This window comes from Sapajus apella, unplaced genomic scaffold (genome assembly GCF_009761245.1).
Source record: "Sapajus apella isolate SASKATOON/1434 unplaced genomic scaffold, GSC_monkey_1.0 scaffold4, whole genome shotgun sequence".
NCBI classification, from domain to species: domain Eukaryota; kingdom Metazoa; phylum Chordata; class Mammalia; order Primates; family Cebidae; genus Sapajus; species Sapajus apella.
In genome coordinates this window covers 2564452-2586460 of record NW_022436944.1, presented here as the reverse complement: position 1 = coordinate 2586460, position 22009 = coordinate 2564452, and the positions used below count along the sequence as shown (strand labels likewise).

Genomic DNA, 22009 nt, shown 5'->3' with positions numbered 1-22009 from the left:
AAGGACCCAATAGTTGGATTCAAACTGATTTGAAACCTGTCCTGGAACCATTCCATGGATGCTTGCTCTCATTCTATAATTGGTCCAGGACAAGCTTTAATGTAGCTTACTTTCTACCCTCTTTAAAGCACTGATGAGAGTGGCTCTTGAGTTACAGCAAAACCTTATGTGTTGTTTTGCTTATAAAGGACTCGTCAAATGCCAAGACTTGTCCTTGGCTTTAATATCTTAGATGGGATGGTGTTTATATTTTAACAAAAGAGGTATTGTTATTATCTTACTTTTTTCTGTTAATCAAGGCATTAATGGCAATATGTCAGCTTTTTGGTTAGTTTTTAGTTGGTCTTTAGGATGTTTGGTTTCAATTAAAACACTTCAATCATTTTCAATCATTCAACATTACTTCACCAAACACCGTGAGGGCTACTGTGAAGATAAATGGTTAAGAGATATCTTTTCCATCTTAAATAGCTCAAAATAAATTTGGATGGGGGTAGTGGACAGTAAAATTAAAACATTTGGATATGAATGTGAAATAAGCAACTCAAATTTTATCATGTGACATTCATTGTTAGGTGGGCGGAAAATGTTGTTGTTGTTTAACCTTCCAATATTAGTTACTGCTAGGAGTTTATTGGAAAAGGTTTTCCCAGGAGGAAAACTTGTAAGGGCAAGTTAAGAAGTGCTTATCATTTTTTGGAATATGTAAGCTGATATTTTCTAAATTCAATTTATATTTTGAGTCATGCTTTGTAGGGCTTTTCCAAAACTGGTTCAACAACCAATCAATCAAAAAAGATTCATTAAAGTATTTCCCTGCAAGGCATTGTTTATGAATAATTAAGCAGATAGCATCGTTTAGGTCTGAATGCTGTACAGAGAGAGTGAGTCCATGGAGTCCAGGTTTTCTAGAGGAAGAAGCAGGATGCCCCAGAGCTTCCTCATCTACAACTAAGCGGTCAGAGAAATTTCCTTTCCAAGAAAGTATACAGGATATTGCTTTACTTTTGCTTGAAGCTCTCACTGACCCTGAGGACCACAGACTCACACTCTTTTGTATCTAATCCAAACTCCACATTCTACTAACTTTGCTTGTCTTGTCAACCTGTTTTCAGGGTTGTTCCAGTCAGGGTTGTTCCAGGTTGCTCAGGTTCTTGATGAGTTTTCTAGTATCTTATCTGTATGGAAAGTTTCCCACAAATATACTACAGTTTTCTTTGCCTTCAGTATTCAGGATGTCTCATTCTTCAAAGTTCAAAATAGGCTTGAGACTTGAAAATTATAGACTCCTGAGCATGGTCTCTGATGGGTGAATCTTCCTTTTGACCACTGACACTGAGTGGCCCCCAAAAGTTGTGCCAAGCCACCACCAATCATAGCATAGGGGGTAAGGGTCCCATAGCTTTTCAGAGTGGGAGAGACACTGCTGCCAGCCTCATTTCCCAGAGGCCCTGGCATGCTCTTGTTTGTGTGGCTTCTGTGATATTATAGAAAATCGGATAGCTTTCTTTCTAGAGAGGCTTTTACAATCAAATACTCATGACAGCATAAACCCAGAGTTTTCTGGACTTAAAGAAAAGGAGTCATCTTAAGAAGAAAGAAAATTCTTGCCTCTGGAAAACCAGGTTAAAAAAGCAATGCAATCTGAATAGTAGAAAATGTATTATTTTATTCAACAGGAGGAAAGATAAAACATTCTTACGTACCTAACAATTTTCTAAAAGTCTACCTTCATTTTGTTCTTTCTTCTGTACTTAATGCTGCCTGCGGCTTGGACATTGCCTTTTTAAACAATATTAAATAAAATACTGCCTTAAAACAAAATGAATGACCTGGTACTAAGAAAAGATACCGGTTTTTGCATTCTATAGAAAGGAACTTGGCAGGGCTAGAGTCCATCAGATTTCCCATAGAGTATTGAGAATGGGGCCATAGCACTTAATAAGCAGGAATTCACACATGGAAGCACCAAGAGTCTCAGAGGGAGATGCAGGATACTGAAATCAAGGAGCAGAGCTCAGTTAATAATCTGATGGGATTCTGGTATCATGAAAAGAAAAATAGGGCTATCAGTCAAAGCGGCTCCTAAAGTTTTATGGAACAGACTTTTTAGTATTAACCAGCTTTCATTGATCCAATCTACTTTGTAAGTAGATAAACCAGTGGTGTCTTCAGAGTAACTCAGGCTTCTGACACATGCACTATGGCAGAACTTCATGGTATGATGATATTAAAGGAAATGTGCCTATAAAAACTAGCCCAAGAAGTCTATTTACCTAAAATGCATTCTGTGGTTCTCAGAATCTATTTATCACATATGTGAGAAAGAATTCTTCCAAAAAGAAAAAAAAGTTTTAAACTTACTGTCTATCCCAAAGTGTGAACATCCTATGTCATTTACGCTTCTCTTGTAAATTACCTATCAAACAACAAATAAAGCCATGTGCAGAGGTTTTGGGAGAGTCCCAGTGAGGGCTACTGTGAAGATAAATAGTTAATGTCTGTTCTCCCAGATGCTCAGTTAATTACTGTAATAGAAAACATCTTGAGGGAAAACACTGCATACAGTTATTAGCAATTAACCCCCAACTCTAAAAAAAAATCACAATTCTTACTAATAATAGAACATTGCCCAGCTAACCTAATTATAATTTCTACACAAGAGCCTTGTATTTTCAGAAAATGTGAAATATTATAAGTCACTACTACTTAAAATGCAAATAGGAAATCAGGAGGATGAAGATTATCTTAAGAAATGCAAAATGGAGTAGAGCAGATAGAAATGGGAGGAGGCATGATTTATGTGGTAATAAATTCAGATATATTAGCCAAATAACATTTTGCTGAGTGTTTACTACAATACAGGACCCTGTGGTGTTAATGACTGGTGTTCAAAAGTGGTAAAGAAGGTAAAATAGGGTAATGTGGAACGGGAGAAATCCATGGTGCGGATTTCAGATGTGGTATTGTTTTGTTTTTCTATGAATCATTGAATCTTGTTAGATACACCTCAATCTTGAAGCTCATTTCTTTTTCCCGTATAGTTATGTTTCTTTCATTGTTCCTGTTTGCTCAGTGCTTATTGGTCTTGTGCTCTCTGAAACACACCTAATATGTTCCTGTTGCAAAATTTTCAAACACTTGTTATTACTGCTTCCTGGAGTACTTATTCCCCAGATTTGGCATAGCTGGTTTCTTTTAAAATTCATGTATCTGACTCAGAGAAAGCCTGATCACATTACAAAACAGTCGGTTTTTCTCTTCTTTTTCTGTCCTCTAACTTTCCTTTTTTTTTCCACCCATATACCACTAGCTGGTAAAATATCCCATTCTGCTACTCCATAACTTACCAACGCTAAGCTATAATTGTTAACTTCCTCCCTGTTTGGGATCTGCTATATTCCCACTTCCCAAACCTCCTTCCTGTCTTCTGTGCTCCCAATTATATCTGTATGAATATTTACATTATTTTATAAGCGAAATATTATTTACAGCTAAGCCAAATAATATCTTAGATTTATTTTCTCATGTGAACTTCGGTTTTTTTCTATAGTTAATAATTGTTTGGTATTGTGTTTTCTCATATATAAGTAGTTCATTTCCCCCTCAAATGTTCAACACACAGAAATAAATTCTGTAATTCCCAAACATACTAAATGACCTACTCACTTTTATCGTCTGGAGATTTTCATCTTATACTCTGTAATTCATTCTCATCTGATAGGACACTTTTTAGTTCTGGCTCACAGCTTGGGTTGTACACTTCCCTTTGCCAACTTCCTACAAATTCCCTTTGCCTCTTAAGTGTCAGGGTCCCTATTTTCTGGTGTTCATAGGTTCTTCTTTCTTAATTCACCTTCTCTTTTGCTGAGGCACTTCCTCCAGTAGCTTCCAGGAAAGGTTATGTGGAGCTCAATTTTTTTGAATTTTTATATGTCTAGAAAATGATTACTTTTACCTATGATTGATAGTTTAGCTGAGTATGGAATAGTAGGTTAAATATTGTTTTCCTCTACATTTTGAAGTTATTGATTCCCCATTTTACATCATTTTGATGTTTCTTTTCCAAAAGCCCAGTCATATTCTGAATGTGTACCATCTCTGTCCCTTTTAGAATTTTCTTTCTGTTCTGTCCTTTATTTTCATGATGATGGGCATTCATGTGAGTCTTTGTTGTCCCAGGTACTCTGTGGGCCCTGTCAGTTTAGAGATATGTCTTTCAGTTCTTGAAGTATTTCTTTGATAACTTCCTCACCTTGGCTTTCTCCTTTCCTCTCCTTCTACTTCTCCTGAATTAATCTACGATTTCATTTCCTTTTCTAATTTCTCTTTCTCTTCTGAGAGATTTTCTTGATTTATTTCTAAATATTTCCATTAAATATTTTTTTTTCACTGCAGTTATCTTGTTTTTAATGTCAAAGACCTGTCTCTCATTTACTTAATGTTCCCTTTTCATAGCTATACAATTTTGTGTATGTAAATGTAAAGTATCCTCTTATCTTTCTGAAAATAATTGGGATAAGCAGAATGCATTTATTTTCTCGGGTTCTTTATATCTGTTCTTTACATGTAGGTCTCTACATCCTGGAAGCTTTCTTCAAATCTGGTGATTATTGGCTGGTTATATTTAAGCACTAAAAAGTTTCTATTCAAAGGAAGGTGTTTCTGTGGATGGGAGTAGTCAAGTGGTGGACTTCACTGGAAGGTTATCAGTTACTAGTCCTTTTATTGGGATCTCCAGAAGACAGTCCTCCAACCTCCCTTATGGTGCAAGATATATACTTAGATACAGGTTTCCTGGGAATCACAAGTGATATGAGCCATGAGAGCCCTTCAGTTCATCCTGAAGACTTTTACCTAATTGCCTTGTGCTTGGCGCTCTGATTCATCTCTGTCAAAGCTGGACCCCTGCAGTTCAGTTTCTCCAGAGAATATATCCCCTGTCTCCTGAGGGGCAGAAGGAGAAGAGAACATCAGGGAGTCAACTACTGTACGTATTTTATAGCCAGATCCCACATTTTAGGCTCCCACATCAACGTCACCTTCCAGGATGCTTGGTGCCTTCAAGCACTAAGTCCTTCAGCCGTCTCTCATGAGTGGACTCACTTCTCTTCTTCCAGACATTGCCTTCTGGAGGCACTAACCCTGTAACTTACGTGACTTCTATCTATGAAGGCAGTTAGGAATCCTGTATCAGGCTCCCATCTTCCAAATTATTTTGAAATAGTTGGTAGTTATTTTCTCCTCTTCCGTTTGACTTGGTTGGATAAGAACTTAAAACATGTCTTTAATCTTCATTTAGTGAGGTTTGGGAGGGAGAAAAGATAAAAACTGTGTGGTCAATTTACTGTGTTAAATTGGGACTCTTTTTTTGTCTTTTAAGATTCAGCATATATTTTTTAAACTAGTTGCTATATTTCTCTAAAACAGTGGTTTTCAAACTTTTGTGTGCATCATAATCACTTGGGCTTGTCTAAACGCAAACTCCCACTCTTAGATCGCCTGGTTTAGTAGTTATAGGACAGGCCTGAGAATTATTTCGAACAAGTTCTCAGGCAATGCTGCTGCTCCTGGTTTGGGGACCACACTTCGACAAATACCATTTCATAGAAATTGCCTTTTTGTTAAATTAGCTCTGGTTCTGTTCTTTAATGTTCAGACATGTGTGCCTACTGAACTCCTATTCATTCCTTTTGATTCACCTCACATACAGTTTGAGGAAGAATTTCTTGACATATAGAAAGCATATGCTTCCCCCAAGTAATGCCTCAGTTATCTGCATTTTATATCTACTTCTCTTGTGATACTAATTACGTTGGACAAGGCACATGACTGACTCATCTGGGATAAACTCTTTGCACATGTAGCACCTGTCTTAGTATTTATTTAAATTCTTCTTTCTCCTCCTTCATCTTTCCTTCTCTTCAACCTCCCATTCTCCTTCTTTCTCTTCTGCTCCTCTTTCCTCTTTATTTCTATTACCTAACTTTCTGCCTGACATACAGAAGCATGATGAATAGAATTGAAGTTTTGTTACTATGTGCAATACACTTATAATATATAAATTTGGAATGGTTTTCCTTAATAAGTTATCTTAATTTATTCAATAGTGCATCATGCAACCAATGGCAAATGCACTCTCAAAGTGAGGCATTTAGATTATAGAAGCTTTCCTCATAGTGGCTGGTTTTTAAACTCTTCATTACCTGGCCCACAGAGTGATAAGAAGCTTACTTCAGAATGAAAGTCAATGGACTGCATACTTTATTGAAAAAATATTGTCATAAAAAAGTCTGCTAAACTAATGTGCTTAGTGCTTTAGTCTGCTTTCATTCTGGCATAAACTTCTCATCTTGCTGAGGACCAGTATGAAGCACTTTGCAGTTAGACATTGGTCTGTGGACTGAGCTTTTTTTTTTTTTTTTCTAAAGGATATAATTTACATACCACAAAATTTATCCTTTTAAAGTGATTTTCAATATTTTCACAAAGTTATGTGAAAATACTAATTCCAGATGTCTAATTTCAGAGCCATCACCATTATCTAATTTCCGAACATGTCATCACCCCCAAAAGAAACTCTGTACACATTAGTAGTCACTCCCTATTCCCTCCTGGCCCCAGCCCCTCAAAACCACGAATTCACTTTCTGTCTCTATGAATTTGGCTATTCTAGACCCTTTATAAAAATGGATTCATAAGTCAATATGTGGCCCATTTTGTCTGATCTTTTTTACTTAGCATAAGGTTTTCAAGATTCACCCACATTGTAGCATATATCAGTACTTCATTCCTTTTTATTTATGGTTATGTAATAATCTTTTGTATAGATGTACCACATTTTGTTTTTCTGTTCCTCAATTGATGGACATTGAAGTTGTCTCCAGTTTTTGGCTATTATAAATAATGCTGCTATGAACATTTTTGTACAAATCTTTGTGTGGACATGTTTTCAATTCTCTTGGCCTAGCAGTGGAATTGTTAGGTCATATGGCAACTTTATGTTTGATGTTTGGAAGAACTACCAAGCTATTTTTCAAAGTGGCTGTATCACTATATTCTTACCAGCAATGTATGAAGATTCCAATTGTTCCATATCATTGCCAACATTTGTTGTCGTCCCTTTAATTGTACTATTGCATCACAGTAAGTGTGAAGTATCATTTCATTATGGTTTTGAATGGAATTTCCCTTATGGTGAGTGATGTTGAGCCTCTTTTCATGTGATTATTCGCTTTTTATATAATTCTAAATGAAATGTCTATCTAAATAAACCGTTTTTGCATTTTTAAAAATCATTGAGTTGCAAGCATTCTTTATATATGCTGGATACTAATCTTTTCTCAGATATGTGATGTAAATATTTTATTCCTTTCTGTGAGTTTTCTTTCCACTTTCTTGATAGTATGCTGCCTGTACTATGGATACTATGCTCCATAGTTGTATAGGAAGCTGAAACTGCCTGTTTCATACGCTGTACAAACACGCAAAACTATAGAAAATACTCCAGGTGCAAATGTGCACTATATTTGTATGAAAGTATAAAATAATGAACTTTCAAGCACCCTTGCTTTGGGCTGGTGAGTTACAGCCTAAGCCATAATTGGAGCTTACAAATATTTATAATAGCAAAAATTCATTTTGTAACATGATAGCTGCCATGGGTAGTGATTCTTCTTTTCGTACACCTTTGTCTCCTCTTTCATTTGACTTGGTTGGATAAGTATATAGGCAAAGAAAATGGAAAACATTCTGGAAAGAATTCACCGTTCTAAATATTATTAAGAGCATTCATGATTCATGGGAGGAGGTCAAAGTTTGAAAGAAGTTTGAAAGAAGTTGATTTTAACCCTCATGGATGACTTTGAGGGGTTCAGGATTTCAGTGGAGGAAGGAACTGCAAATGTAGTGGAAATAGCAAGATAACTAGAATTAGAAGTGGCATCCCAAGATGTGATTGAAATACTGCAATCTCATGATCAAACTAATTAATGAAGAGTTGCAACTTACGGATGAGCAATGAAAGTGATTTTTTTCAGATGGAAACTACCCCTGAAGAAGATACTTTGAACACTGTTGAAATGACAACAAAAGATTTAGATTATCACATAGCTTAGTTGGTGAGGCAGCCACAGTGTCTGAGAGAATTGACTCCACTTGGGAAAGAAGTTGTACTGTGAGGAAAACACTGTCAAACATCATTGCATGCTACAGAAAAATCTTTTGGGAAAGAGGGTCAATCAATGAGGCAAACTTTGTTGTTGTCTTAAGAAATGTCCAGTCACCCCAACCTATAGCAATCACCACTCTGATCAGTCAGCTGCCACTAACATTGAGGCAAGAGCCTCCACCAGCAAGAGGATTATGACTTGCTGAAGGCTCAGTTAATTGTTATTTTTGAAACAGATTCCCACTCTGTTGCCAGGCTGGAGTGCAGTGGCATGATCTCGGCTCACTGCAATTTTGCCTCCTGGGTTCAAGTGGTACTCACACCTCAGCCTCCCGAGTAGCTGGGATTACAGACATGCATCACCACACCCAACTAATTGCAATACAGTATTTTTAAATTAAAGTATGTACCTGTGTTTTTTTTTAGACATAATGCTGTTGCACACTTAATAGTCTATAGTATACTGTAAATATAATTTTTATAGGTATTGGGAAACCAAAAATTCATGGGATTCACTGTATTGGGATATTCATATTATTGTGGTGGTCTAGAATTGAACTTGCATTATCTCTAAGGTATGTCTATTAAAGGAAACTCAAACAATTCAATAGCAAGAAAACAAATTACCCAATTTTATAAAATGGGCAAAGGACCTGAATACACATTTTCCCAAGAAGACATAAAAATGTCCAACAGGGGTATGAAAAGGTACTCAATATCACTCATCATTAGATAAATTCAAATTACAACCACAATGAGATATCACCTCACACCCATTAGAATGACTATTATCAAAAAGGTAAAATATAACAAATATTGGAGAGGATATGGAAAAAGCCTTTGCACATTGTTGGTGCAAAGGTAAATTAGTATAACCATTATGGAAAAGTGTATGAAGGTTCCTCAAAAAGTTAAAAATAGAACTACCATGTGGTCCAGCAATCCCACTTTTGGGTATATAGCCAGAATAATTTAAAGCAAGATTTCAAAGCGATATTTGAACATCCATATTTATTGCAGCATTATGTACAATAGCCAAGAGGTGGATACAATCCAAATGTTCATTAACAGATTAATGGATAAAGAAAATTTATATACATACAGTGGAATATTATAAAGCCTTAAAAAGGAGGAAATAATGTTATATGCTACAATATGGATGAACCTCAAGGATATTATGCTAAGCAAAATAAGCCAGTCATAAAAGAACAAATACTCTATGATTCTATTCATATGAAGTATCTAAAATAGTGAACACAGAAACAGAAAATAGAATGGTGGTTGCCAAGGGCTGGGAGGAAGGTAGAGGGAGAATTAGTATTTATGGATATAGAGTTTCTGTTTGCAAGATAAAAAAGTTCTTGAGATCTGTTGCACAATAATATGAATATACTTAACAGTAATGAACTATGCACTTAAAAATGGTTAAGAATATAAAGTTACATATTTTTTTACCCCATATACCCAAAAAAGCATTAGCTGTGCAAAGTAAAGTTTCTAAAAAAATGTGTGTGTGGGCTAATCTTCCAATTCTGTTCTAATAAACACATATAATTCCAGATCTGGTCATTCCATTATTACTCACATCTGATTGGTAAGTCTTTATGACCAATGAGTATTGAAGTGCTGAGAAATTATGTATATATCACTAGCCATATGTGTTTTATGAAGAATTTATTTTCCATAAAAAAAGAGAGAGAAAGAAAACTTTGGATTTGGAGGGGCAAAATTTAGTGGCAGATTAAACCAAATGGAGAATGATTATTCATATCTTGGTGCGACAATCTTAGTTGGTTCCTGGATGAATTTCATTCTATTTTGCCTGACATCAAGATTTCAATGTGCATGGCTTATTAGTGTTTGTGGGCATTTATATAATGGCAATTTATTACACTTTCAGTGACAGAAGCTGTCCTTTAAAGAATTGCTTTCTGACCTCCTCCTCTTTCAACCTACAACACCTGCTGAATGAAGTGGCCTGTTCTCTTTTCCTGTCCCCATATAGACACTGGAAGTTTTTGTGTGCAGGAGAGCAAGACTGCAATGCTTTAGCTGGAAGGTTATTGTATCACCCACTTGTTGAATTGCCATGGATCAACAATTTCTCAATTAGAAGAAGACAAACGAGAAGATAAAGTATTTGGTAACTGTAAAGTTTTAAGTAGGAGCTCAGGAAGATTTTGAGAACATCTGGTCAGAATGTATTTCTTTTTTGGTAAGCGTCCCCTTTTACAACCAGCAGACATAAAGCATTAAATTGGCTTACCCCACCCCTTCCTAACAAGAGAGAAGCTGGTTAGATTTATCACTTCTTTGATGCAGGTCTGGAGGGAGAGTGAAGTGGCATATGGCATTCCCACTGAAGGTCCCCCTGAAAACCTTTAGATAGAATGTTTAGATCCTTTTAGATAGAATGTTTGTCTGCAATTTCTAACTCCTTTTTAAGAATCTGTCTAGGTTGAGATTGTGAAAGATCATTCACAAAAATAAAACTCAATTGATAATGTTTCCGGATTTTCCCTGCAATATTTATGTCCAAGTAAGGGATGTCATCAACACAAAACTTTTTTTTCTTCTCTTAATTTTTAAAATTGGTCCTTTGTGTACCTGGCTCATGCTCTTGCTTGGTTAAATTTAAAATTTCTTTTTCTTTGACAATAAAAATTATTTGTCTGTGTCTGCCTTCATTTTGTGTGTTCATAACAACCGCCAAACACCAAATTGCATTGTTCTTTTAATGTGGAAGATTATAGCTAAAACGTTTCATAATACATTGTTGTTTAAGCATAGCATACCCAAGCAATCAAACCAAATAACCAGTTATTTCAAAATTGTATGAATGTACTGCAGAAGGGGAGTTGATTTCATATCAGTGTTTTCAAGTTCATGGCAATATTTTAAGCACTTATGTTAGAAGAGTATATTTCATTTAATGATGTTGCTTACATGACATTGTGTTCATATGATTATCCATGCTAGAATAATTTGAAATAAATCTCACTTTATGAGATATAGACTAATCATATTTACCCTGTAGCATCCTAAGTGCTTTCAATGTTCATCTATAGTAAAAATGTGTTTTGAAACTAATGCACATAGAACAAAAATTTTCTAATTTATGATTTTCAGTGTGCTTAGTTACTTCCCACATGCCTAAGCTATTCTTTATTAAACAACTATGCAATCAGATGATTTACATACATTCTTGAATTTCCATTATTCTTTAGCTTTTAAAATAGTTCTGAATATTGGCTGTGGCTTACGTAAAATTTAGCCTTGTAATAAATGTGATCTATCCTGTATGCAAGAGTTTCAGTGATACTATGAAAGAGAATATTTAGAAACTTTTTACATTTCAGGATGGAATGAGATTGGTTGAAGATACATCCAAGCAGAGTTAAAACTAGTTGAGAAGCAAATAAAAGCTTAGCAAGTCACAGGAAATTTCAGAGTACCATTAATCTTAACTCTTATCTTTAGGTATGCTATACATTTTTATTAAAATAATTAATATGCAACTGTATTAAAACAATCTGGAGTCTTAACATTCCATCCAAAAGACAAATGAAAAATTGAATCAATAGAGAGGATTAATTTTTTTTTTTAACGTATAGTTATACTCAGATGGGGAGAAAAACACACCCACCTTATATAGTTAGTACACTCGGTTCAGAAGTCACCATTTTTGTGTATTATCCAGTTTCTTTTCCACAGAGTCTTGCCTGCCTTCGTTATTTCACCATTCATTAGCATCTCACTAGAAGAAGGAAGAAAAGAAGAGGAGGTGAAATTAAGCAATCAACTTTGTTACTTGTTAACAAAAGGTGGCAAAGAGTTTAAGTACCAGTTACAAGTAAGAGTTAAAAATCTATTTTTAAATAGTCAGTGTGTTTTAGCAGCCTATGCTGGGCCTGTTAATATCAGAACTAATTAGAGTTAGCCAAGTGACAATGCATCTCTACAGTAGATATCAACACTGTCCTCAAGTCCACTGTCTCTGGGGTTGGAGAAGGCCTGGTTGATGTACATCTGGTATTTAGAACGAGAAGTCAGAATGAATCTTTTTTAAAAATAAATAAGGGGGGTTAACTAATGATTTCTATTGTGGAAATAACTCGAAAATTATGTTTGTTAAATATATTTGTCAGAAGATAAAGATGTCTAGTTATGTACTTGTACTTATGGCTTTTTCACTTTACTAAAATTCAATTTTAAAACAAGTAAAAATACAGATATATCTCAGAGAAATAGAAAATACTATAGGGTGGCATGAATTCCAAACTCTGAGACTCAAGGAGAGCAAAGTCACAGAATGCTGAAGAATTCAGGAGTAGTTTGGTTCTAGTTCACCTCTATCTTTTTTTTTTTTTTTTTTTTTTTTTTTTTTCAGAGAAACAACAGTTTTCTTCTCAATCCCTTCTGTAAAAGCCCAGTTGGGCCGGGCGCGGTGGCACATGCCTGTAATCCCAGCACTTTGGGAGCCGAAGCGGACGGATCACGAGGTAAGGAAATCCAGGCTATGCTGGACAACATGGTGAAACTCCGTCTCTACTAAAAATACAAAAAATCAGCTGGGTGGGGTGGCGTGCACCATCAGTCCCAGGTATTCAGGAGGCTGAGAATCGCTTCAACCCAGGAGGCGGAAGTGGCAGTGAGCCTGGATCGCGCCATTGCACTCCAGCCTGGGAGACAGACCCAGACTCCGTCTCAATAAATAAATAAATAAATAAATAAATAAATAAATAAATAAATAAATAAATAAATCAAGCTCAATTGCTTCTTCGGTCATAGAAAACCAGGAAAAAAATAACAAAAAACAAAACAGACAAACCAAAAAACAAAAAAGAAAGAAAGAAAAGGGAACAAAGGCTCAAAAGACGGAAACTAAGAGCCAGATGGTTATTTCAAATATGCAGGACAAGAGGGAGTCCAAATAACCATTTGGGAAAGGTCCTTTTAGGGCTCCCAGAACTGAGGAAATCAGGTGGTGCCACTTTAAGTACCGTTTTTGACTGTGAATGAGTCACTGGAGAGCCACTTGGGGTAAGTTTAGGATTCAAAGAGAAAAGTCTTTCCACTGTGGATTGATCCATATTTTTCAGGGATAAACAGTAGATTATGGCTTCGGAGCCTGGACTGTCCTTTGTTGGAGGGCACGATGCACCATAGCTTTTTATTTCCACGAAACAGACTCCAGAGGTTTGCTGCCTTCCAGACAGCAGCTGGCGCCGGGCAGAGGCACGGCCTACGGCCTGAGCTGCTGGCGACTGCCTCGCGCTTGGCGGTGCGTCCCAGGCTGCGCGGGGCAGCCCCGCACCCTGAGCTTCCCGTTCCGAGCCGGAGCGGACGCTGTTCCTCTCTGGAGGGGCCACGGCTGGCTGCTCCTCCTTATATTTGGGGAGAAAGGAGCTGGTTTGACGAAAAGGAGGGAGTAAGTTTGTAAAAGCGTTGGCTCCTGCTTTTAAATCTGGTGCCTAAAGGGGGGTGAGCTTATAGCCAAATAAAACGAAGAGAGATGACCCCGTTTTGAGTGAGGAGGGTTTCTGGATGAGCCGGCGATGTGTCCTGCAACTGTCGGCTTGGCAGGTTGGATTCAATCAACTGCCAGTTGGTTCCCAGTTCAAACACACTTCCCTCAGCCTAGTGTTCTGACCGACTCCCCAGACTCGGGATGGGGAGCAAGCAGAACAAGAGAATCAAAAGTCAGCCAGCCTTCTTTTGGTCTCTGCTTGTGCACAGCTGGTTTGGTTCTGAGCCGGCCGATGCACGAAGGGAAAAAGCCCGGGCTGCTCGGGCTCCTTGTGGGGATTAGAGTGTGTGCGCCGGGAGGGGGCGGGTAGGAAGAGGTGGGAGCAGAGTTAGGCTGAGTACCGAGCGAAGCCCCTTATTTTGCGTCCCAACTGCCCTTCCAGGCCTCAGCGCCCAGCCCCCGCCGCGCCTGGGTGACGAGGAGGGGGCGAGGAGGGCGCAGGGCGTGGGGGACGCCCGGCAGCGCCTCGAGCCCGCGCTGGCGGCGGGGCTGTCTCTTTAAGCGCTCCGGAGGGGCTGGGGCGGGAGGGCGGCGAGCGCGTTTCCATGGCACCGGGGCTGCGGGGGCTGCCGGGCCGCTGGGCTCACTCTGCTTCAGTCGCTCCCGGCGGAGCAGGGGCAGGCAGAGCTCAGCGGCCACCCAGCCTCTGGGGCTCGCCCGGCCGCTCCCCTCATGCTCCCAGCCGCCTGTGACGCCTGGTGGGGCCGCGCTGCTGCGGTTCCCTCCGCGGAGAGGCGCACCGCGCCAGCCCCGCGAGCCCCGCACACCAACTTCTGCCTGACGAGCCCAACTTCTGCGCCGGGTTCGCACCTGCGGAGCCAGAACTGCGCGCCGCGCACAGCCGGGGCGGCGGCCCGGACGGATCAGCCTCGCCGAGGCGTCCTCGCGACGGCGGCGCTGGTGCTTCTGCGCCTGGGCGGTTGTCGGCTGGCCGCCAGGAAGCGCCCTACAGCTCCGTCCCGCCATGTAAGTGGCGCCCGCGCGCTCCGGAACGCTCCGAGAGAGCAGACGACCGCGCGCCCCGCCCCACCCCAGACCTGCTGCGGACCCCGCGGCCCGAGCCCGGGAGCGGGTCGGGGCAGGAGGTGAGGGCCGACACCTGCCGGGGCTGCGGGCTGTCCCGGGCGGAGCGCGGTCCCCAGCGCGTCCTTGGGGAGTTCCAGCCCGGGAGTGGAGACCGCGACCGGGGCCCTTGTGCTCTCCACCCGGTACTTTCTCGGCGCCTGACAGATTTTTTTCCTCAAGGTTTGGGTGTGTGTGTGTGTGTGCGTGTGTGTTAATTTTTTGTTTGAAGAGTTATTGGCTAACGGCTACCACTTTGTGAAAAGGTTGTGAATGAAATCCTGTCGAACAGCGAGTTTGACATTTTTTTCTTTGTAGAGACCAATGAATGTGTGCACATGTATAAGAATACATGTATAAAGAAAGAAGGAATTTTTTTTCATTTTTTGAGAAGTATCACCGAGTCGGACGGAGTGGTTTATTCCACAGGTTTGACGAGAGGCAAAATCCCGGCTCTTCTGCCCAAGTGAGGAGCTGAGTGTGTGAAAGATTGAATGTTCGGCTACTTGGTTGCTAGTGCCCTTAGTAGAGAACTGAAGAGTTAGGAGGAAGGTGACTCAAACGCATCGTTTCGGGAGGGGCATGGTTTCGTTCCGGATTAGAAATCATGAAAGCTGGGAGATAATTCTTGTCACCGTGTCAGCCATAGCGAGGAGCTCACGGGAAGTCTAAGTCTTTACAAATTGCCTGGTCCCCTTGACTGGCTGGAGAAGTTTTCCCTGAATTCTGTAGCATCAGCGGAATCATCATCGAACCGCCTGAGAGAGAAGCCAGATCTAATTCTGTTTTTCGATTTCTGCTCCTGAGCGGTTATGAATAGACACCAGAGTACTTTGAACGTTTAAACATGTTTGCCATTTTGCCACTACTTTGCTTCACCTTTGCTTTTCTGAAATGTGAATATTTTATTATAGAAAAATGGCTTAGATAAGTACACAAAGCCATCCACAGATCTCTGGGGATTTGCTTTTTCCTGTAAGAAAAACGCGATTTGGGGGTTCGGTTTACATTTCCATATTTCATTCCTTTCATGTGAGATTCAATTTGCTACCTGGTTCCTGCAAATGTCACTAAGTATAAATCTTGACACATGGCCAGGGTGTCAGTGGCATCTCAGAACTTCTTGCCTACATAGTTTGTAAATATGTATTTGGCAGAAATACCATGTTTCTGTGTCTGTGATTTCTCTTGATGTGTCTTGTTTATTTTGAAGAGAAGGTTGATTTAGACTTTTCTTCTTCAGTTTATCTCAGAAAACACATCTCACTTTGGATAGCTTGTGCATGTAAGCCTGCACTTCTTAGAAACTGTTTTTCAGAAAGCTTGCAGAGTAGCCATGCTCTTACCTTTACAAGTGCCCTTAAGTGGATCCTGGATTGGCTAATTTGCCACAAAATTACCCATACACACTGAGACAGAACAGTCCCTTTGGAGAGGAACAGAGAAATAACAGAAATACCCACATTACTTTTGACATTGTTTGGCTGTTTTACCTCAGGTTTCAATATTGACTCTTTTGTTGAAAAGGCTGGAGGAATGACAGTGCATTTTTTTTCTTTTAAGGAGACTGTTACTGCAGCTCATTTATTTATCAAGTGAGAGATCATATATACATAAATTCTCAAAAAAATTAAATTCTTCGGTGTTTAATACAGATGCTTTTCCCAGGAAGTTATTGAGATCAATCTAATGACTCTTAGTACTTTCTGAAATCTTGATAGGAAAAAATCTAAATTTTGTACTTCTCCTTGGTATTAGACTTAATAGTGGTTTCTTGAGCAGGAATCGTTTTGGGATTTAGTGCTAGGTTTCTTCAGATGACTTTGCAATTGTTGTAGGCATGTGCAATGCAGCCGTGTATAGATAGCACTTGGCTTCCACACACCTGTCTCTCTACTAAATTAAAGGGAATTCTTCCTGAGATTTGTATTGACCTCTGAGGTCCATTATCAGTGACAGCAGGCTTCTAATGAGGTGAAGACCACTAATGAGAACTCATCATCTTACTGACTGGCACTTATAGGCCATTAGCACAGGTAAAAGTTTTATGTAGCTAAACTCATACTTGAGCAGATTTGGGAGCTGGGGTGACAAGTGAAAATAAGAAATGATCGTGCAGCTAACCAACAGCCTAAAATCAATGCATTATGTTTATGGTGCATTCCTCTGAAGGTAAGCTCATTTTCAAATAATTCTTTTTTAAGAAATCAAAGATGAATGACATGAATATTCCAACTCTAATTATAATTGATGTGTCTGATGACCTTGTCTTATCACATTTAGGAAATCTTGAATAACTAATATTAGGCAGATTCATAAAATCAGTATTTCAGGAAGAGTGCTTAGGTTCCTATTATGTATGGATGCATTAGAAATCACGAATAATCTGTTTGAATTCTTATATGCCAGGCAAATTCCTAGCTACTTTACATTTATTTTTTCATTTAATCCTAGAAATGCCCTATGAGGTAGGCATATTATTGTACCATTATATGACAAAGAAAGAGACACATTAAGGTTAAGTTACATTTCAAAAATTCAGAAGATCTGGACCTAGGCAGTTTGATTCCAGAGCTGAAGTTCTTAACACATGTAGTCCACTTCGGACCACTCAGGTGCAGGCTCTGTTTTTAAGTTCTTTTTAATCACTTTAATGCATTTTCAGTGGGAGTAGGGCTGGTACCTTCTACCTAGTGGTTATTGAGACACCTGTATAATCTTTTTTGATTGTTGCCATAGTCATAGGGTTCTGTTGGCATTCTGTGGTGGGTATGGCGAGAGATTGGCATGTCCTGCTATGGGTAGGATAGTTCCTCACAAGGAAGATCTGATTTGTCTCCTCCTTACTGAGTGTCTTCATAGGAAAGTTTCCTCTTCTCAAGGCTGTAAGTACTTAAGTATTAAAATAAAGGGGTAGGTTTAAAGTGGGTATTATAGAGTGGGAAAAGTTTTCCGTGGCAAGTGCATTAAAAATTGGAGAGTTGTAACTAGTAATGGTATTTTGATAAAGGGATATTGAAGAATTTACTTATGTTAATGTTAATAGTACTCTACAATGTTAATGGTACTCTGCAAATGTTTTCTAAAGGATTAAATAGGAGGAAAGAAACTCTAATCTAGATCTTTGAGACACCAAAGGAAAATGATTGGCTGTAATGCACTCTATTAAAATTTATCCTTTGTAACATACTCTTGTAAACACTTGCATAATTATTTTATGCAGCCTAATGAAAAGTAGTAAACATGGGAGTGTTGCAGATATCATGGCAGGCGGAAATGAATAAAGGAAGATGAAGTACTTAAGCTCTTGGGGGTTGGGATACTTGGATTTCTCTGATATCATATATATTATATGATATAATATATATTATATAATGTGGCTACTTTGTGACTCAGTAGTAGTCTATGTAGGACATCTCACTTCCATCATCTAAGATAGTACAGGCAGTTTTGACATACAAATCCCAAATATGCCTGATATGATACTATCTACCTCTCTCCTGCAACACACATACATAGAACTATGTTTCACCTCAGGCTTCTGTAATTAATATAGAAATTTAGGGTCAGAGAGAGTGTGACAGTGACTTAGATTTATGAAGAACCGATGAGTCTGGAAATGGAGCCAGTCAGTAGTCTATGATAATAATTTGAAATAGTGAAGGAGAGTGGCAAAGTTGTCTGTTGTCCCCACACATGCTGGAATTTGTTTCTTTGTTATTATTTTTTAAACTTTGATATCATAAAGCCTGAAATTGAGCTTTGTTCATTTGGGCTGGTGTAACAAAATGCCATAAACTGGGTGGCTTTTAAACAACAAACATTTATTTTTTATGATTCTGGTGACCGAGAAATCCAAGATTTCTCAGAATCCTGGATTTTGGCACATTTGACGTCTTGTAGAGCCTGATTTCTGGTTCACAGATCTAGCTTTGTCCTCATGTGATGCAAGGGGTAAAGGAGCTCCCTTGGGCATACATTAATTTCACTCATGGAGGCTCTACCCTCATGATTTAATCACTTCTCAAAGGCACCATTTCCTAATAACTTCACATTGGGAGTTAGGGTTTCAACAAAGGAATTTTAGGAGGAAACAGTGATTCAGAGCATAGCATGAGTGAACTAGAGATATCTGGGGCTAATACTCTCTTATTTATTTATTTACCTAATTTTAAGACAATGTCTCACTCTATCGCCCTGGATGGAGTACAGTGGTGTGATCTGGGCTCACAGCAACCTCTGCCTCCTTGGTTCAAGCGATTCTTGTGCCTCAGCCTCTTGAGTAGCTGAGACTACTTGTACCTGCCAACCATGTTCAGCTAATTTTTGTATTTTTAGTAGAGTAAGGGTTTCTATGTTGACCGGGCTGGTCTTGAATTCCTTACCTCAAGTGATCTGCCCACTTTAGCCTCCCAAAGTGCTGGTATTACAGGCATGAGCCACCACACAAGGCCAATAATCTCCTTAAACTTACGCATAATTTAAACATGGTCTGGGTTTACTCCTTCATTTAAATTAATTGGAAAATAGTTTTTTTCTTTTGAGATCAGGCACATTAAATGAGCAGAAAATGAATTTGAGAAGAGAAGGCTGTGTGCATTCTCTATGGATAAAACATTTTTTAAAGCAGTTTGTGTGTTAATATCTTTAATCCTAACAAGAAGCCTATAAGATAGATAACACCATCAACAAGCATATAAGATAGAGAACATCATCATCTTTTCAGACGAGGTCACTCAGACATAGACAGGTGTATTAGTCCATTTTCAAACTACTATAGAGAACTACCTGAGACTGGGTAATGTATAAAGGAAAGAGGTTTAATTGACTCAAAGTTCTACATGGCTGGAGTGACCTCAGGAAACTCACAATCATGGCAGAAGGTCAAGGGGAAGCAAGGCATATCTTATATGGTGGCAGGAGAGAGAGAGAAGAGAGAGAGAACACGGAGGGAACTGCCAAAACACTTTTAAATCATTAGATCTCGAGAACTCACTATCATGAGAACAGCGTGGGGGAAATGGCTCCCATGATCTACTCACCTCCCATCAGGTCCATCCCTCAACACATGGGGATGACAATTCGAGATGAGTTGGGTGGGGACATAAAGCTAAGCTATATCATTCTGCTTTTGTTCCCTTACAAATCTCATATCCTTCTCACATTTCAAAACATAATATTGCCTTCCTAACAGTCCTCCAAAGTCTAAACTCACTCCAGCATTAATTCAAAAGTCCAAGTTTAAAGTCTCATCTGGCACAAGGTAAGTTCATTCTACCTACGAGCATGTAAAATCAAAGGCAAGTTAGTTGCTTCCAAGATACAATGGGGGTCCAGGCATGGGGTAAATGCTCCCATTTCAAATGGGAGAAATTTGCCAAAACAAAGGGCTATAGGCTTTATACATGCCCAAAACCCAAAAAAGCAGTTGTTACATTTTAAAGCTCCAAAATTATCTCCTTTAACTCCATGTCTCACATTCAGAGCATGCTGACACAAGAGGTGGGCTCTTAAGGCCTTGGGCAGCTCTGCCTCTGTGGCTTTGCAGGGTACAGCCCCCACAGCTGCTTTCATGGGCTGGTATTGACTGCCTGCAGTCTTGCCAGGCACATGGTGCAAGCTGTTGGGGATGCACCATTCTGGTGTCTGGAGGACAGTGGCCCTCTTGCCAAAGCTCCGCTAGGCAGTGCCCCAGTAGGAGCCCTGTGTGAGGGCTTTAACCCCACATTTTCCCTCTGCACTGCCCTAGTAGAGGTTCTCCATGAGGGCTGTGCTCCTGTAGCAGACTTCTGCCTGGACATCCAAGTGTTTCCATACATCCTCTGAAATTCCGGCAGAGGTTTCCAAACCTCAGCTCTTCTATGCACCCTGAGGCACAATATCATGTGGAAGCTGCCAAGGCTTGGGGCTTGCATCCTCTAAAGCCATGGTCCAAGTTGTACCTCGGGCCCTTTTACCCGTGGCTGGGACTCAGGGCTCTATATCTCAAGGATGCACAGAGCTGCAGGGCACTGGGCCTGGCTAGGAAGCCATTTTTCCCCCTTTGGCCTCTGGACCCATGATGGGAGGGGCTGCCATAAAAATCTCTGAAATGCCTTGGAGACATCATCCCTGTGTCTTGGCAATTAACATTTGACTTCAGTTTACTTATGCACGTTTCTGCAGCTGCAACTTGAATTTCTCCCCAGGAAATGGGTTTCTCTTTTCTACCCATAGGTCAGTCTGCAAATTTTCTAAACTTTTATGCTGTGCTTCCCTTTTAAAAAATAAGTTCTGGCTTCAGATCATCTCTTTGTGAATACATATGACTGTATACTTTCAGAAAAAGCCAGGTTACATCTTGAACACTTTGCTGCTTAGAAATTTCTTCTGCCAGATACCCTAAGATCATCTCTCTCAAGTTCAAAGTTCAACAGATATCGAGGACAGGGGCAAATTGCCCTAGAGATTTGGACATTTTTGCCAAAGCATAGCAAGCTAAAGCACATTAAGAGTGACCTGTGCTCCATTTCCCAATAAGTTCCACCTCTCTATCTGAGACCACCTCACCCTGGACTTCATTGTCCATATCACTATCAGCATTTTGACCAAGACCATTGTCTCTAGGAAGTTTCAAACATTCTCAGATCTTCCTGTCTTCTTCTGAGCCCTGCAAACGATTTCAACCTCTGCCTGTTACTCAGATCCAAAGTTGCTTCCACATTTTCAGGCTCTCTTTATAGCAGTACCCCACTATCCTGGTACCAGTTTTCTGTGTTTGCCTGTTTTCACATTGCTATAAAGAATAACCTGAGACTGGGTGATTTATAAAGGAAAGAGGTTTAATTGACTCACAGTTCTGCATGGCTGCGGAGGACTCAGGAAACTTACAATCATGGCAGAAGGTGAAGGGGAAGCAAGGCACATCTTACATGGTGGCAGAAGAGAGAGAGGGTGATGGAGAGAGAGAGAATGGAATTGTCAAACACTTTTAAACCATCAAATTTCATGAGAACTCTCACTATCATGAGAACAGCATGGGAGAAATACCCTCATGATCCAGTCGCCTTACACCAGGTCCCTCTTTTGACACATACATGTTACAATATGTGATGAGATTTGGGTGGACACACAGAGCCAAACTGTACCAAGAGGTTAGGTAGCTCTCATGAAGTTTCATAGCTGAGAAGTGGTAGAACAGGCTATGGACCCATCTGTCTAGCTCTAGAGCTCTGTTCATAATCTCCATGATCTGTGCTGTTCCCTTT

At 39.6% G+C, this 22009-nt stretch overlaps 1 protein-coding gene and 1 long non-coding RNA gene across 11 annotated transcripts in view; both read left to right on the top strand.

Moving 5' to 3' along the window:
• Positions 1 to 9420: 9420 nt before the first annotated feature.
• Positions 9421 to 12667, top strand: LOC116538695. 2 transcript variants are annotated; one of them, XR_004263750.1, is made up of 3 exons: positions 9421 to 10385; positions 11885 to 12023; positions 12561 to 12667. It is a non-coding gene; the product is annotated as an uncharacterized LOC116538695 (long non-coding RNA). The 2 variants fall into 2 exon arrangements; XR_004263751.1 differs by lacking the exon at positions 12561 to 12667 and having other exon boundaries at positions 11885 to 12339.
• Positions 12668 to 14152: 1485 nt separating this feature from the next.
• The window catches only part of LOC116538657 (EGF-like and EMI domain-containing protein 1), a 624824-nt gene continuing 616967 nt past the window's right edge, over positions 14153 to 22009 (top strand). For 8 of the 9 annotated variants that reach the window (XR_004263737.1, XR_004263733.1, XR_004263732.1 and 5 more), the window contains exon 1: positions 14153 to 14666. Coding sequence is in view for 3 of the 9 variants with exons in the window: in XM_032261154.1 (XP_032117045.1) it covers positions 14373 to 14666 (294 nt within the window). In the remaining 6 variants the exon portion in view is untranslated. Of the gene's footprint in view, positions 14667 to 14690; positions 14786 to 22009 lie in introns of those variants that run through there. The other variant, XR_004263736.1, reaches the window with a different exon arrangement.